Source organism: Lipotes vexillifer, unplaced genomic scaffold (genome assembly GCF_000442215.2).
Source record: "Lipotes vexillifer unplaced genomic scaffold, Lipotes_vexillifer_v1.1 scaffold217, whole genome shotgun sequence".
Taxonomy (NCBI): Eukaryota; Metazoa; Chordata; class Mammalia; order Artiodactyla; family Lipotidae; genus Lipotes; species Lipotes vexillifer.
In genome coordinates this window covers 8291620-8305421 of record NW_006788200.1, presented here as the reverse complement: position 1 = coordinate 8305421, position 13802 = coordinate 8291620, and the positions used below count along the sequence as shown (strand labels likewise).

At 49.4% G+C, this 13802-nt stretch overlaps 1 protein-coding gene across 1 annotated transcript; it reads left to right on the top strand.

Annotated features, from left to right (window-relative positions):
- The first annotated feature begins 1445 nt into the window (after positions 1 to 1445).
- Positions 1446 to 13542, top strand: LOC103069852 (uncharacterized). Its single transcript, XM_082931224.1, is given in 10 exon segments — positions 1446 to 1529; positions 2120 to 2197; positions 2521 to 2603; positions 3136 to 3222; positions 6254 to 6387; positions 8161 to 8369; positions 9930 to 10013; positions 11739 to 11903; positions 13060 to 13218; positions 13297 to 13542. Coding segments are annotated over 10 exon segments (1329 nt in total).
- Positions 13543 to 13802: the final 260 nt, after the last annotated feature.

The window sequence follows — 13802 nt, the reverse complement described above, 5'->3', positions numbered from 1 at the left end:
AGGTTTCTTTATAAAGTGATGGAAACGTTCTAAAATTAACTGTAGTAAGAGTTACAATAGCTGCAAATGTACTAAAAACCATTGAATAATACATTTTAAGTGGGTGAATTGTATGGTATACGAATTATATCTCAACAAAGCTGTCATTTTTTAAAAAGGTAGTTATCTTTTATAAATACATACTGAAATAGCTATATGTGAAATATAAGGTGTCTGGGATTTGCTTCAAAAGAATCCACTGGGGGCTTCCCTGGTGGCGCAGTGCTTGAGAGTCCGCCTGCCGATGCAGGGGACACGGGTTCATGCCCTGGTCTGGGAAGATCCAACATGCTGCGGAGCGGCTAGGCCAGTGAGCCATGGCCGCTGAGCCTGCGCGTCCGGAGCCTGTGCTCCACAACGGGAGAGCCCACAACAGTGAGAGGCCCGCGTACCGCAGGAAAAAAAAAAAAAAAAAAAAAGAGAGAATCCTTTGGGGTGGAAGGGGGAACAGAAGGAATAAAACTGGCCATAAGTTGATAACTGCTGAAGCTGAGTGCCTGGAAGCTCATTAAACTATTCTCTCCACAGTTATATACGTCTGAAATTTTTCATAAGAGGAAAAAAAGAAAAATTCCATGCAACAGTCTGGCTCACTCAGAAAAGAGAGGTCTGTCGCCTCCTACGGTAAGTTATTGTTTAGAGGCCCCACCCAGAGCCCTCAGATCAGGGAGATGAATTATTAAGGGGAATCTGAGAGGCACAGAAGCCATGGAGTGTGGAGAGGAGATGGGTGCTTTGGGCCGGGGCAGCTCAGCCCCTTCAGTCCTCACTGACAACCCACAGACCAGGCTGGCCGTGGTGGTGGAAGTAGAGCGAAGGAGAAGATCTGGTAAGAAGCCTCCACACATTCATCTCAGAGGTAACACAGCCTGGGAGAGCCTCTTGGGAGAGGGGGAGGGCAAGGCCATCTCACATCAGGAAACTGAGGCAAAGGTTGAGGGCAGGACTCAGGAGTCCTGGGAGTTCAGTCTCCCCCATGAGAGTTGATATGAAGCTCACCTGTCTCAGGCCCTGAGGAGACCTGTTGCCCCACACTCCTCCTGGAGGGGCCCAAGAGCATCCGCCTATGTCAGCGTGGGATTCTGGAGAGTCAGGTAGAGATGGGATGGGCTGGGATGGGGTGTGGGTAAGTGCAGGGAAGATGGGAGTGACACTGTTGACTCCCGTTCTGCTCACAGGAACAATGCATCACCTTTGACAGAGTCCTGGGTTCTGATGCTCCTCAGGTAGGAGGGTCTGGTAGGACGATGGGAGGAGGGTCAGAGCACTCAGGACCCTTGATCCTGGAGTGCGGAGTGCTTCCCAAGCTCTCTGGTCAGGGCAGGCTGGGCAGGCACCTGAGTCGGAGATGTGCCTGTGTCTCCCTGCAGTAGGCGGAGCAGGAGTTGCTAGCAAGAGTCCAGTGCATGCTGGGCTCGGTGGGCCGAGGGTACAGTGTGGCCCTGCTGCTTCGGGGTCGAGAAACAGAGGCACCCTGGCTTGTGCCTCAGGTGAGTCCCAGAGGATGCACCAGTCATAGCTGTTATGAGACTCAAGTGTTGGCTCCTCCAGGAGACCTTCGAGAACTTTCCCCTCCCCACCCTAGCTGGACTAGGTGCCCCTCCTTAGGGTTCCTATAGCACCCTGTGGTCCATAGAGGATGTTTTGCCAGCATCAATCACGAAGCTACTGAGAGGTCAGGGAAGGTGGGAGGCTGGGGTCCATGAGGTGAGGGTCAAGGAGGGGTGGTGTGCAAAGATCAAATACTGAGGGAAGTCTACTTTTCACTGTTCTTAGTAATACTAATAATGATAATAAACATTTTGTTTTTAGGCTTCAGCAAAATGCCCCCGAACTAAAATGGTTGCCTCAAAACCTTGTCATGAGCCCCTACCCTAGCAAACAGGAGGTCCCACTGAAAATGTCTGCTCACTTGTCTGACTCGCTGTGAACCACAAGGCTGGGGGCTATTTTTGTCCTGGCCACCAAGTCCATAGCACCTAGCACAGAGCCAGGCATAGAAATAATTTCCTTGCCCTCAGGAAATGTTGAAAAACAGGTTAATCCTTTCTCAATCCTCACTCACCCTTCTCCTCTTTAGCTGCTGCAGATGCTGTTTAAAGAAGCTCTGCCCCTCAGGGGCTCTGATGCAGTGCTTAGTACTCTTAGCCTGGTGCAGGTGAGGCCCTGGGGGGAGGGGAGACCTGGGGAGCCAAGGCCATGGTGATGCTGCAAAAGAGCCCGAGGCTCAGAGACTGCCTGAAGAGTTTGGATCTCTTGCCCGTCCAAACAAATATAGCTAGTCTCTCATTGGTTCCCCCTCTTCCCGTTCATCCTCCGCACCACTGTCGGCTTGCCTTGCTGGGGTCTCCTTTTTCCTGCCTGAGATGGCTGAATTTTGGTACCCTGCTTGGTTCACAGGGCCCCAGCGGGAGGATCACATGAGCCAGAGGCTGGGGAAAGGTTCGGTTTGTAACAGATGTTGTGCTTGTGTGATCGCAGCTCAGCACGAGTGGGAGGAGTCGGGACCTGCTTGCTCCAGGGCCAGAGAACCTGTCAGTGCTGGATGTGGCCCCTCTGGGCTTGTGAGTGTCCAGAGCCCAACGGGGTTTGAGGGAGCTTGTCTTAAGGCAGGGCTGACACCCCAAACCAAGCCGTTGGAGGCTTCTCCCCACTGCCACTCCAGGGAAGGGAAGTTATGAACTTGGGGTCATGCTTACACGTTTTGCGTTTGCCCCCAGGACTCCCTCTCACCGTCTTCCCTTCATCCCATATCTCCATAACCTCTCGCTCTTCTCACCACCCCATCCACTTACACCTCTTCAACTCAGTCATTACCATCCCGGGTGATGTGAGCATCTCACCGAGCAGAACTTCAGTTTCTCCATCTATAAAATGGGAGCAATCCCAACTATCCTGTTTCCCTCACTGGGCAGATGATAGGAGAAAAAATAAGATCATGAAGATGAGAGGCTTTTAGAGGATATATTGAGCTTGGAGTCTTAGGGATGATTCTTATAGGCTCTTGGGCCCCCATGGGCTCCCCATGCAGAGATTCTGGGGGGCTGGACAGAACCCTTGTGCTTAGGAGCTGAGATCAGCCTTCCCTTCCTCCAGGGTGGTAGAAAATGCCAGTGAAGTGGAGGCGTCTGACTCAAGAGCTGCCTCAGAGCTGTACTTGCAGGTTGCAGGTGGTGAAGACAGGTGAGGACAGGCGGGTGCTTTCACCCACCCCCACCCCCTAGCCATTTGGCCTGATACTTTGATCTCCACAGTGCCTGCTCTCTGCTCACTGTCACCATGTCCTGCCCACGGCCTGACCCTCCTGAGGGGCCTGGGACCCAGGGCATGTGGCGAGGAGCCTTGCGGATCCTACAGCTTCCAGGAGCCCTGTAAGTTTGATGGAGCCTTTTAACAGCTTTGGGGAAGGCTTGGGTAGGTGGCTGAAATATGGATGTAGAGGCCCAGGGCAGCATCAGAGTCTCCTCCTTTCCTCATCTCTGACATGCTGAAGGATTTGCTCCCTTTAATATTTCTTGTAAGGCAGGTCTACTAGCAATGAACTCCCTCCGTTTTTGTTTATCTGGGCACATCTTACTTCCTCTTACATTTCTAAAGGATAGTCTTGCCAGATACAGAAATCTTAGTTGACAGGTTTTTTGTTTTTTTTTTTCTTTCAACACTTTAACTGTGTTATCTCACTGCCTTCTGGCCTCCATAGTTTCTGATGAAAAATTGGTTTTTAATCTTACTGAAGATCCCTTGTGCATAATAAGCTGCTTCTCTCTTGTTTTCAAGATTCTTTCTTTGACTTTGGATTTTGACAGTTTGATTATAATCTGTCCTGGTGTAGATCTCTTTGAGTATACCCTCCTTGGAATTTGTTGAGCTTCTTGGATGTGTAGATTCATGCGTTTCATAAGTTTGGGGGAATTTTTGAGCGTTATTTCTTCAGATATTCGTTCTGTCCTTTTCTCTTTCTCTTCTCCCTCTGGGACTCCCATTATGCATGTTTGTACATTTGATGGCAGCCCACAGGTCTCTTAGGCTCATTTTTCTTCATTCTTTTTTCTTTCTGCTCCTCAGACTGGATAATTTTATTTGACCTATCTTCAGGTTTGCTGAGATTCTTGTGCCTGCTCAAATCTACCCTCTAGTGAATTTTTAATTTCAGTTATTGTACTTTTCAGCTCCCATATTTCTACTTGGTTCCTTTTTATAATTTCTATTGTTCTATTGATAGTCACTGAGACATCATTTTCTTTTCTTTTTTTTTTCTTTACCTTTATTCCCCTTCTCCCACCACAAAATTTTTAGGAAAATTCCCAAGATAGCAGTGAAGCTAGAAGTTGGGTGGGAAAGAGGGAACTGGGAGTTGACAGAGGAGCCAGCCTTGGTGAGACATCATTTTCTTGATTTAGTTTTCTGAAAATATCTAAGACAGTTGATTTAAAGTCTTTGTCCTCTGAATCCAGTGTCTGGTTTCCTCAGGGACAGTTTTTATTAATTTCTTTTTTCCTGTGAGTGAGCCATACTTTCCTTTTTTAAAATTAAAAAAAAAATTATTTATTTATCTGGCTGTGCCAGGTCTTAGTTGAGGCATGTGGGATCTAGTTCCCTGACCAGGGATCGAACCCAGGCCCCCTGCATGGGGAGTGCAAAGTCTTAGCCACTGGACCACCAGGGAAGTCCTGAGCCATACATTCTTATTTGCATGCCTAATAATTTTTTGTTGGAAACTGGCCAATCTGAGTATTTTTTGTAAAGACTATATTCTTTATTGTGTTGGTCTCTTAAGTCTCCATATTTTTTCCTTAGTGCTCTGACACTCTGGATATGATAATCTGGTAACTCTGAAAGCTGGATTCTCCATCCTCTCCAGGGTTTGCCTTGTTGCTTGTTGTGGGCATCAGTCATCCATTTGCTTACTTTTCCAAACAATTTTTGCAAAGACTATTCCTTGCAGTCACTGAAGTCTTCATTCTATTATCTCAGTGATTAGCCAATGACCTGACATAGAATTCCCTAACCTCTGAGAATGCGCCCCCCCCAAAAAAAAGAAAGGAAAAGGAGGAGGAGGAGAGGTAGGGGAAAGGGAATGAGGAGAGAGGAAGGAGAAGGAGGAGGAGGCAGGGAGGAGGAAAAGGGAAAAAAAGGGAGAAAGGAAGAAAAAAATTCTCCAGGTTTCTGTAGACTGGCTCTGTGTTGGGTCACTCCTTAAATGCTTAGCAAGACCATTTACAGCTCTGCCTTAGCCTCACCTGATGCTTGCACTGAGCCCTAATTCAGCCAGAGGTAAAAGCCTATGGTCTTCTCAGGTCTCTTCTGACCACACATTCTGCCCTGGACATATGTGTGGCTTTCTAGGTACCGTAGTACACGTGGGAACTTTTCAAAACCCTTATTCCTCCAAAATTTCACTCCCCACCTTTTCTCCCAGTCTTTCCATGTGTCTATTGTTTGCCCCAACTGTTATTTTTGCTTGTTCTTTCATCTCTCAATGCTTTGGGGGACTGTCCTCTGGCATAGCTCCTCTGTCCAAGAGAATTCCAAGATAAGTGAAACAAAGGGAGGCAGCTTTTGTCAGTCCTTTGTGGGAAACCCCCGAACAATCAAAACAGACAAACACAGTTCCCTGGGAACAAGATCTACTCTGCTCCTTTCAGAACCAGGTACCCCCACCAGAAATGTGGGCTGTGCTGGGGAGAAGTTTGGGGCTAGGGTAAGTTAAAAACACCACAAAGATCTCTTACCACATTTAAGCTGCCTTTCTCCTGGTTAAACATTCACTTGATTGCTGTCAACCTTTGACTATCTCCCAGAGTTCCAGTAAGGTTGATTCTGACCATTTTTTTTTGCCAAATGTTTCTGGGAAGGGAAAGACCTCCAGAGTTCCCTACTCTGCCATTTTTGTTGTCACCTTGCTTTGCCATTTTACAATTGGGTTGTATTTTTATTATTGAGGTGTAGGAGCTCTTTATATATTCTGGATATAAGTCCCTTGTCAGATATACAATTAAATTGTTTTTACTATGAGAATGTATTATTTGTGTAATTTAAAAAGTAATCAAATATAAAATAAAATAAAGATCTATACAAGGTTGCAAATTTGTCTGGTGGTACACAAAAGTGACTGGAAACAGTCAATCTTTCCATCAGAGTGTGATTTGGGCCAGTTTCTTTCTGCATCTACTGGCAGACATCTCTTTTCTTCCTCCCTCCCTCCCTCTGGCAGAGACTGTCCCTTGCTGCAGGTGTTGGCTGCTAAGGTTGTTGGTGAGGAGGTGGAGGGCTCTCTGCCCTGGATTGTCTCATGTCTCCTGGAAGGAAACAACTACAGTGGCCTTCGTCTTCGCCTGGACCCTCAAGGTGGCCTGGGGGAGGACGTGGGTTTCTTTGGGAAGCTCTAGGATCTGGCCTTAGGCCTGGCCCCCCTCTCACCCAACCAGCGGCAGCCCCAACCCTAGCGAGCGGAGAGAGAACCTGAGCCTCTGGGAGGGCCAGGATTCAGAAAGGTCCCAGAATTGCCAGGCTCTCACTGTCTGGAAAGGTAAGGCCAATAGTAAAAGCAACCCCTCACCCTTTCAGAGGCCTTCAACAGTTTACCAAGCATTTTTACACTGACTAAAACCTTTGATTCTTACCACAATGCTATGAGGCAGATTGAATCTACGGGCGAGGGAAGGGAGGCAGGTTTAATTTATAGATGAGGAAAGGGAGGATCAGAGAAGGGAAGGTACTTTCCTATTTTCACACACTCATTAAAGATCAGGCCTCTGTGAAATGATAAGTCAGAAATTTGGGGGAGGTCAAGTGGAGGGTATAGATCAAACAAGAATGACCATGAGTTGATATTTGTTGAAGCTGATAAGGTGATAAATAGATGAAATTCCTAGACTTTGTATATGTTTGAAGTTTTCCACTAATAAAAGAGTAAAAAAAAAAAAAAGTCTGTGGGCTTCCCTGGTGGCGCAGTGGTTAAGAATCCGCCTGCCAATGCAGGAGACATGGGTTCAAGCCCTGGTCCGGGAAGATCCCACATGCTGCGGAGCAAGTAAGCCCATGCGCCACAACTACTGAGCCTGCGCTCTAGAGCCCGTGAGCCACAACTACTGAAGCCCGCATGCCCAGAGACTGTGCTCCGCAACAAGAGAAGCCACCACAATAAGAAGCCCGCACACCACAACGAAGAGTAGCCCCGGCTCGCCGCGACTAGAGAAAGCCCACATGCAGCAACGAAGACCCAACGTAGCCAAAAGAAAAGAAAAGAAAAGAAAAAGTCTGGCCCTCTGTCTTCAGAATCAACAAACACATTCATTTGGCCAACATATTCCCAGACCACAGCCTACATCAGGCCCTGTGGAATGAGGAAGATAAGTTGGGGCACTTCACACTCTCAAGGACAAAGCAGGGAGGGAAGGAAGTGTGTTTATGCATACGCCAGTTTGGGATCGTGACTGAGGTCACAGGCTTTAGTGTCAGACAGAACTGGGCTTGAGTTTCAGTTCTGCCACTCACCAGGAAGTTGCTTGACTTCTCTGAGGTTCAGTTGCCTCATCTGGAAAATGTGGAGGGAGACAGGGTAAATTAGGGTTGCTGCCTCACTGGAGTATTGTGTAGCTAAAAAGAGACAATCCATGAAAAGCCTCAGCACAGTACCGTCGAACACATGGAAAATGCCAGACAGGTGTTAACTATTTTTTTTTAAAATTAATTAATTAATTAATTTTTGGCTGAGTTGGGTCTTTGTTGCTGCGCGCGGGCTATCTGTAGTCGCGGCGAGCGGGGGCTACTCTTCGTAGCAGTGTGCAGGTTTCTCATTGAGGTGGCTTCTCTTGTTGCGGAGCACAGGCTCTAGGCATGTGGGCTTCAGTAGTTGTGGCTCACAGGCTCTAGAGCGCAGGCTCAGTAGTTGTGGCACACGGGCTTAGTTGCTCCGCGGCATGTGGGATCTTCCCGGACTAGGGCTTGAACCGTGTCTCCTGCATTGGCAGGCGGATTCCCAACCACTGTGCAACCCGGGAAGCCCAGGTGTTAGCTATTTTTATGAATAGTACTGTTAATAGAAATTAAAAGTTTTACAGGCAGTGTGCTTTGGAGTTCAGAGGAAGGAGGGATTCACTCTGTGTCTCCCCTTACTAGGCAGCTCCCTGAGCTTGCTCCAGGCTGCTCTGTTGGGGGCTGCAGAAAGGAGGATGAAGGTGAGACAGGTGAGGCCCACCCTCTGGGATGCAGTAGAAGAGGCCTGGGCCCGGCGGGCTGGCCTGAAGAGCCTGCGTTCAGGCCTCCTTGGGAACGCCCTGACAGATAGTGGGCTCGGCCAGCTGGGCAGGGCACTGCGGGAGTTGCAGGTGAGCAAGGTGAGGCCTGTGGGTGCCTGGGCCAGCAATGGCCAGAGCCCACCCAGAATCCCCTCTCCACAGGTGGTAAAAGCCTGGAGCCTGGGCTTCCCTGGTGGCGCAGTGGTTAAGAATCCGCCTGCCAATGCAGGAGACATGGGTTCAAGCCCTGGTCCGGGAAGATCCCACATGCTGCGGAGCAAGTAAGCCCATGCGCCACAACTACTGAGCCTGCGCTCTAGAGCCCGTGAGCCACAACTACTGAAGCCCGCATGCCCAGAGACTGTGCTCCGCAACAAGAGAAGCCACCACAATAAGAAGCCCGCACACCACAACGAAGAGTAGCCCCGGCTCGCCGCGACTAGAGAAAGCCCACATGCAGCAACGAAGACCCAACGTAGCCAAAAGAAAAGAAAAGAAAAGAAAAAGTCTGGCCCTCTGTCTTCAGAATCAACAAACACATTCATTTGGCCAACATATTCCCAGACCACAGCCTACATCAGGCCCTGTGGAATGAGGAAGATAAGTTGGGGCACTTCACACTCTCAAGGACAAAGCAGGGAGGGAAGGAAGTGTGTTTATGCATACGCCAGTTTGGGATCGTGACTGAGGTCACAGGCTTTAGTGTCAGACAGAACTGGGCTTGAGTTTCAGTTCTGCCACTCACCAGGAAGTTGCTTGACTTCTCTGAGGTTCAGTTGCCTCATCTGGAAAATGTGGAGGGAGACAGGGTAAATTAGGGTTGCTGCCTCACTGGAGTATTGTGTAGCTAAAAAGAGACAATCCATGAAAAGCCTCAGCACAGTACCGTCGAACACATGGAAAATGCCAGACAGGTGTTAACTATTTTTTTTTAAAATTAATTAATTAATTAATTTTTGGCTGAGTTGGGTCTTTGTTGCTGCGCGCGGGCTATCTGTAGTCGCGGCGAGCGGGGGCTACTCTTCGTAGCAGTGTGCAGGTTTCTCATTGAGGTGGCTTCTCTTGTTGCGGAGCACAGGCTCTAGGCATGTGGGCTTCAGTAGTTGTGGCTCACAGGCTCTAGAGCGCAGGCTCAGTAGTTGTGGCACACGGGCTTAGTTGCTCCGCGGCATGTGGGATCTTCCCGGACTAGGGCTTGAACCGTGTCTCCTGCATTGGCAGGCGGATTCCCAACCACTGTGCAACCCGGGAAGCCCAGGTGTTAGCTATTTTTATGAATAGTACTGTTAATAGAAATTAAAAGTTTTACAGGCAGTGTGCTTTGGAGTTCAGAGGAAGGAGGGATTCACTCTGTGTCTCCCCTTACTAGGCAGCTCCCTGAGCTTGCTCCAGGCTGCTCTGTTGGGGGCTGCAGAAAGGAGGATGAAGGTGAGACAGGTGAGGCCCACCCTCTGGGATGCAGTAGAAGAGGCCTGGGCCCGGCGGGCTGGCCTGAAGAGCCTGCGTTCAGGCCTCCTTGGGAACGCCCTGACAGATAGTGGGCTCGGCCAGCTGGGCAGGGCACTGCGGGAGTTGCAGGTGAGCAAGGTGAGGCCTGTGGGTGCCTGGGCCAGCAATGGCCAGAGCCCACCCAGAATCCCCTCTCCACAGGTGGTAAAAGCCTGGAGCCAGCGCTCAGGAAGCTGGATGCTCAAAACAGTCAAAACTGAGGCTATGGGGCTCCCAGAACCACAGGTACGTCTTCCCATCCAAACTCTTGGGAGGCCTATTGATGTCTGCCTCCTTTTTCTGTTTACAGAGCACTCTGAGGGGGCTCTTCCTTCATTCATTAATGTATTGATTTCTGAGCATTTATTGACCACTATGTGCCTTTTTATAATCCTCTGGAAAGAAACAATTAACGCCATGATCAGTGCTCTGAAGAGCTTATCCAAAGGGCTCTATGTGGGCATTTAAGTTAATCTTGGCAAGAGAGGGAAGGAAGACTTCATGGAGGAAGTTGAAATCTGAAGGAGGTGGCTAGCAAAGATGAATGAAGAACATTCCAGGCAGAAAAAATAACAGAAGTGTCAGAGGTAAGTGAGTCCTTGATCTCTTTGGGAGACTGCAAGCAGCTCAATTTGCTGGAGGATAGAGTTTGAGGAAGAAAGTCCAGAGAGAAGGATTGGAGACTGAAGTAGGGGCCTGGTCATGCAGGTCTTTGTAAATCAATTGAGATGTTTGGAGTTTGTCTGGAAGGTTGAGGGGAAGCCACAATTTATTTTAAACAGGGAAGACAACATTGCTCCCAGCATTGCTTCAGCAAACTGAAGCTCCGAGAAGTGATGTGAGTATCCCAGGGTCACTAGGATAATCAAAGGCAGCAGAGGTGCAAAGACATCCAAGTCCTTAGACTCAGTACGGCACTCTTTCATCCCCTTAGGATGCGTGTCCTCCCTTATGCAGAAGGGGCGCTGTCTTCCATGATTTGTCACAGGGTGGCTGGAAGGTCGCCCCTGTCCAGCTTCTCCTGGTGCTTTCATTTTCTTAATTACTTATAACTTGTTTTTACAGCCTTGCGCCTTGGGAATTAGGCCTGTAAACTCCAAGTTACTGAACAGGGCTGGCCACTGCTAAGTGCTTTGGGTGCCTTATCTTATTTCATGCTCTCTACAACTTTTATCAGCTCTATTTTATGGATGAGAAAATGGAGACTCAGAAGACTAGCCACCTGCCTGAGGTCATACAGCTAAGAAAAGGAGGGGCTGGGACCCTGATCTGATTTCAAAACCAACACTGTCCTGGGAGAAAAGGTAATAGAATTCTCATTCGTAATATATTCTCAGCAGGTCACAGATTCAACAGCAAGCCCCAGCCCAGGGCTCCAGGAAGAGCCTCATGGTGAGGCTGGTGCTTGGGGTGGAGCTGGAGGTCTTCTCCACCTTTGGTGTGCTTAACTGCATTTTCCTCCAGTGGCAGGAAGAACAGCATCTATAGGACCTGATCTCCACCAAATGCACCCTCTCAGGGACTCTGAGGAACAGGTAACACCTCATGTACCCCAGAACAACTGGAAGCTGTTGGGGAGTAGAGTCGCAGAGTCCTGATAATATGTGTCCTGCTTACCTTGCCCTAACATCAGGGAGAAATATGGAGCTTCTGGCAAATAAAGGGCCTGAAGGGTTACTGTATCCCTCAGGGAGGGGCACGGGAAGGGGCCGTTTTCCTACTGGGTTGGTTTAGGGGCATGGGGTCCCTAGGGCCTCCATGGCACCTACTGGCAGAATCAATACCTCTCCTCTTCCCTCACGGCCTCTGAGTCTCTGTCCAGGCCACAGGCTCTTTCAGGCCAGCTAGTCCCCTGGATGTAATTCTAGGAGCAGCCCTGGTAATGGGGGTCTGTTGGAAAAGTTGGACCCTGTGTCCCAAGGCTGTGTACACACATGGGCTTCTGGCTGAGCCTAGAATGATGCCACCTAGGCCCAGCAGGCCCCGGATGTGGCCCTGCAGTTCTTCCTGGCTCAGGCCCAGAGGCGGAGACTGCGAGAACAGCACCAAATTTGGATCCAAGAGGAACTGAAGCATCTGGAACAGGAGGAAGACGTGGTGGCAGGCGACCAGGTCAAAGGCCTGGTGGCTGAAGAGGTGAGGAAGGTCAAGTAGGGGACTTGAGGCTCCTACTTTTTTTTTTTTTTTTTTGCTGAGTCAGGTCTTAGTTGTGGCACAGGGGATCTTCGTTGAGGCATGTGGGATCTTTCGTTGTGGCACTTGGGCTTCTCTCTAGTTGTGGTGTGCAAGTTTTTCTCTTCTCTATTTGTGGCGTGTGGGCTCCAGGGTGCGTGGGCTCTGTAGTTTGCGGCATGCGGGCTCTCTAGTTGAGGCGCACGAGCTCAGTAGTTGTGGCACATGGGCTTAATTGTGCTGCAGCATGTAGGATCTTAGTTCCCAGACCAGGGATCAAACCTGCATCCCCTGCGTTGCAAGGCGGATTCTTTACCATTGGGCCAGCAGGGAAGTCCCTTGAGGCTCCTTCTAACCTGGCCAGGTACTGTGCTGGGATCTAGCATCAATCACAGCAGACTGGACCACAACCTCTCTCATGGCCCGCACAGCTTTGTGGGGGATAGACGATGCGATTCTCAGTGCTAAGTGCTGTAAATGAGGGAGCTAGTGACTTGTGGGAACAAACAGGTGTACCTGGCCCAGGCTGGAGTGGAGCAGAGAAGATGACATCTAAACTGAGACTTAAAGGACAAACAAATTAGCCAGAGAAATTCACTAGACTCAGATCCACAGGGAAGTTTGTGCTCATCACATGGAGGCACTAAGTAAACAGAGCTTGTTTAAACAAGAAACAAAACTTGTGTGCACAGAGGTCGGATCAGGGGAAGGCGGGAGACATGCTCTTAGGAGAGAATCCTGTATGAGCAAAAGTCCAAATGGAAGCAATGGCAAAGCAGGTTCTGGGTGTTGCAAACTGTCCATCTGGCTGGAGCCTGGCAGGTGCATGGTCAGAGTCAAGGCTAAAGAGACCAGCATGTGCCACGCCTCTGGATTTGGACTTTACCCCAAGGATGACAGTGAACTATTGAAATGCACATGTCATCTCAGTTCTGTCCCTCACTAGCCATGTGAATTTGGTCAAGTTAGGTCACTTCTCTGACCCACTGTTTCCAAATCTGTAAAATGGCAATTACCTCAAAGGTTATCATTAGATAAAACGAAATAATAATATAAAGTAAGTAGAGCAGAGCCTGGCACACAGGTTGCGCTCAACAAAGGGTATGTATTATCACTGAAGGTTTCCGGGGAGAGGCAGAGATGGCACCGGGAGTGGACAGGGCTGAGACTCCAGCTGGAGGCCCTTCGGGCAGAACGGGACACTGCAGAGCAGGACCTGACAGCCCTCTATGACCTGCACGTGCAGGCTGCCCGGGCTTGGACGTGCCACGTGCTGCAGGTCAGCGAGGACAGAGGGCAGGCCTTGAATTGGTTCCAAGGCTGGCTGACTGATAGGGATCTCTGAATCTGCACACAGGTATTCTGAGCCTGGCAGGGGCTGTGGGAGGAACAGGCCATGGCCACAGAGCATCACTATCGCAGCCTGCTGGCTGGCATCCTGCAAGACACCATCAACCTGGCCACGCAGAACCAGGAGCTCCAAGCCCAGAGCCAGAGACTTCAGCAGACTAGGCTGGGCGCAGGCATGCTGGATCCCCGCCCTGAGGAGAAATGTGGGCTTCAGGAATCCTTCCGGGGCAGTCTCCTCTCTCCTCATTCGTAAAGGTCCTAGAAGGGAGAGGAGTTGGGACAAAACAGCCAAGCTAACCTTCATTATGGATAATTAATAACACCACTAACTAGGTCTCATTGTGCAAGTACCTGCTGAGCACACTAACATCCCTTATTTGATTTAGTCATTTCCAGTCCCCTTTATAGTAGTAGGTATCATCTGACCCCCCCGCCGCCATTTCAGAGAGAAGCCAACTAAAGCTAAGAGAGGTTAAGTAATTGTTCAAGGACAGTCAGCCAATAGGTGACAGA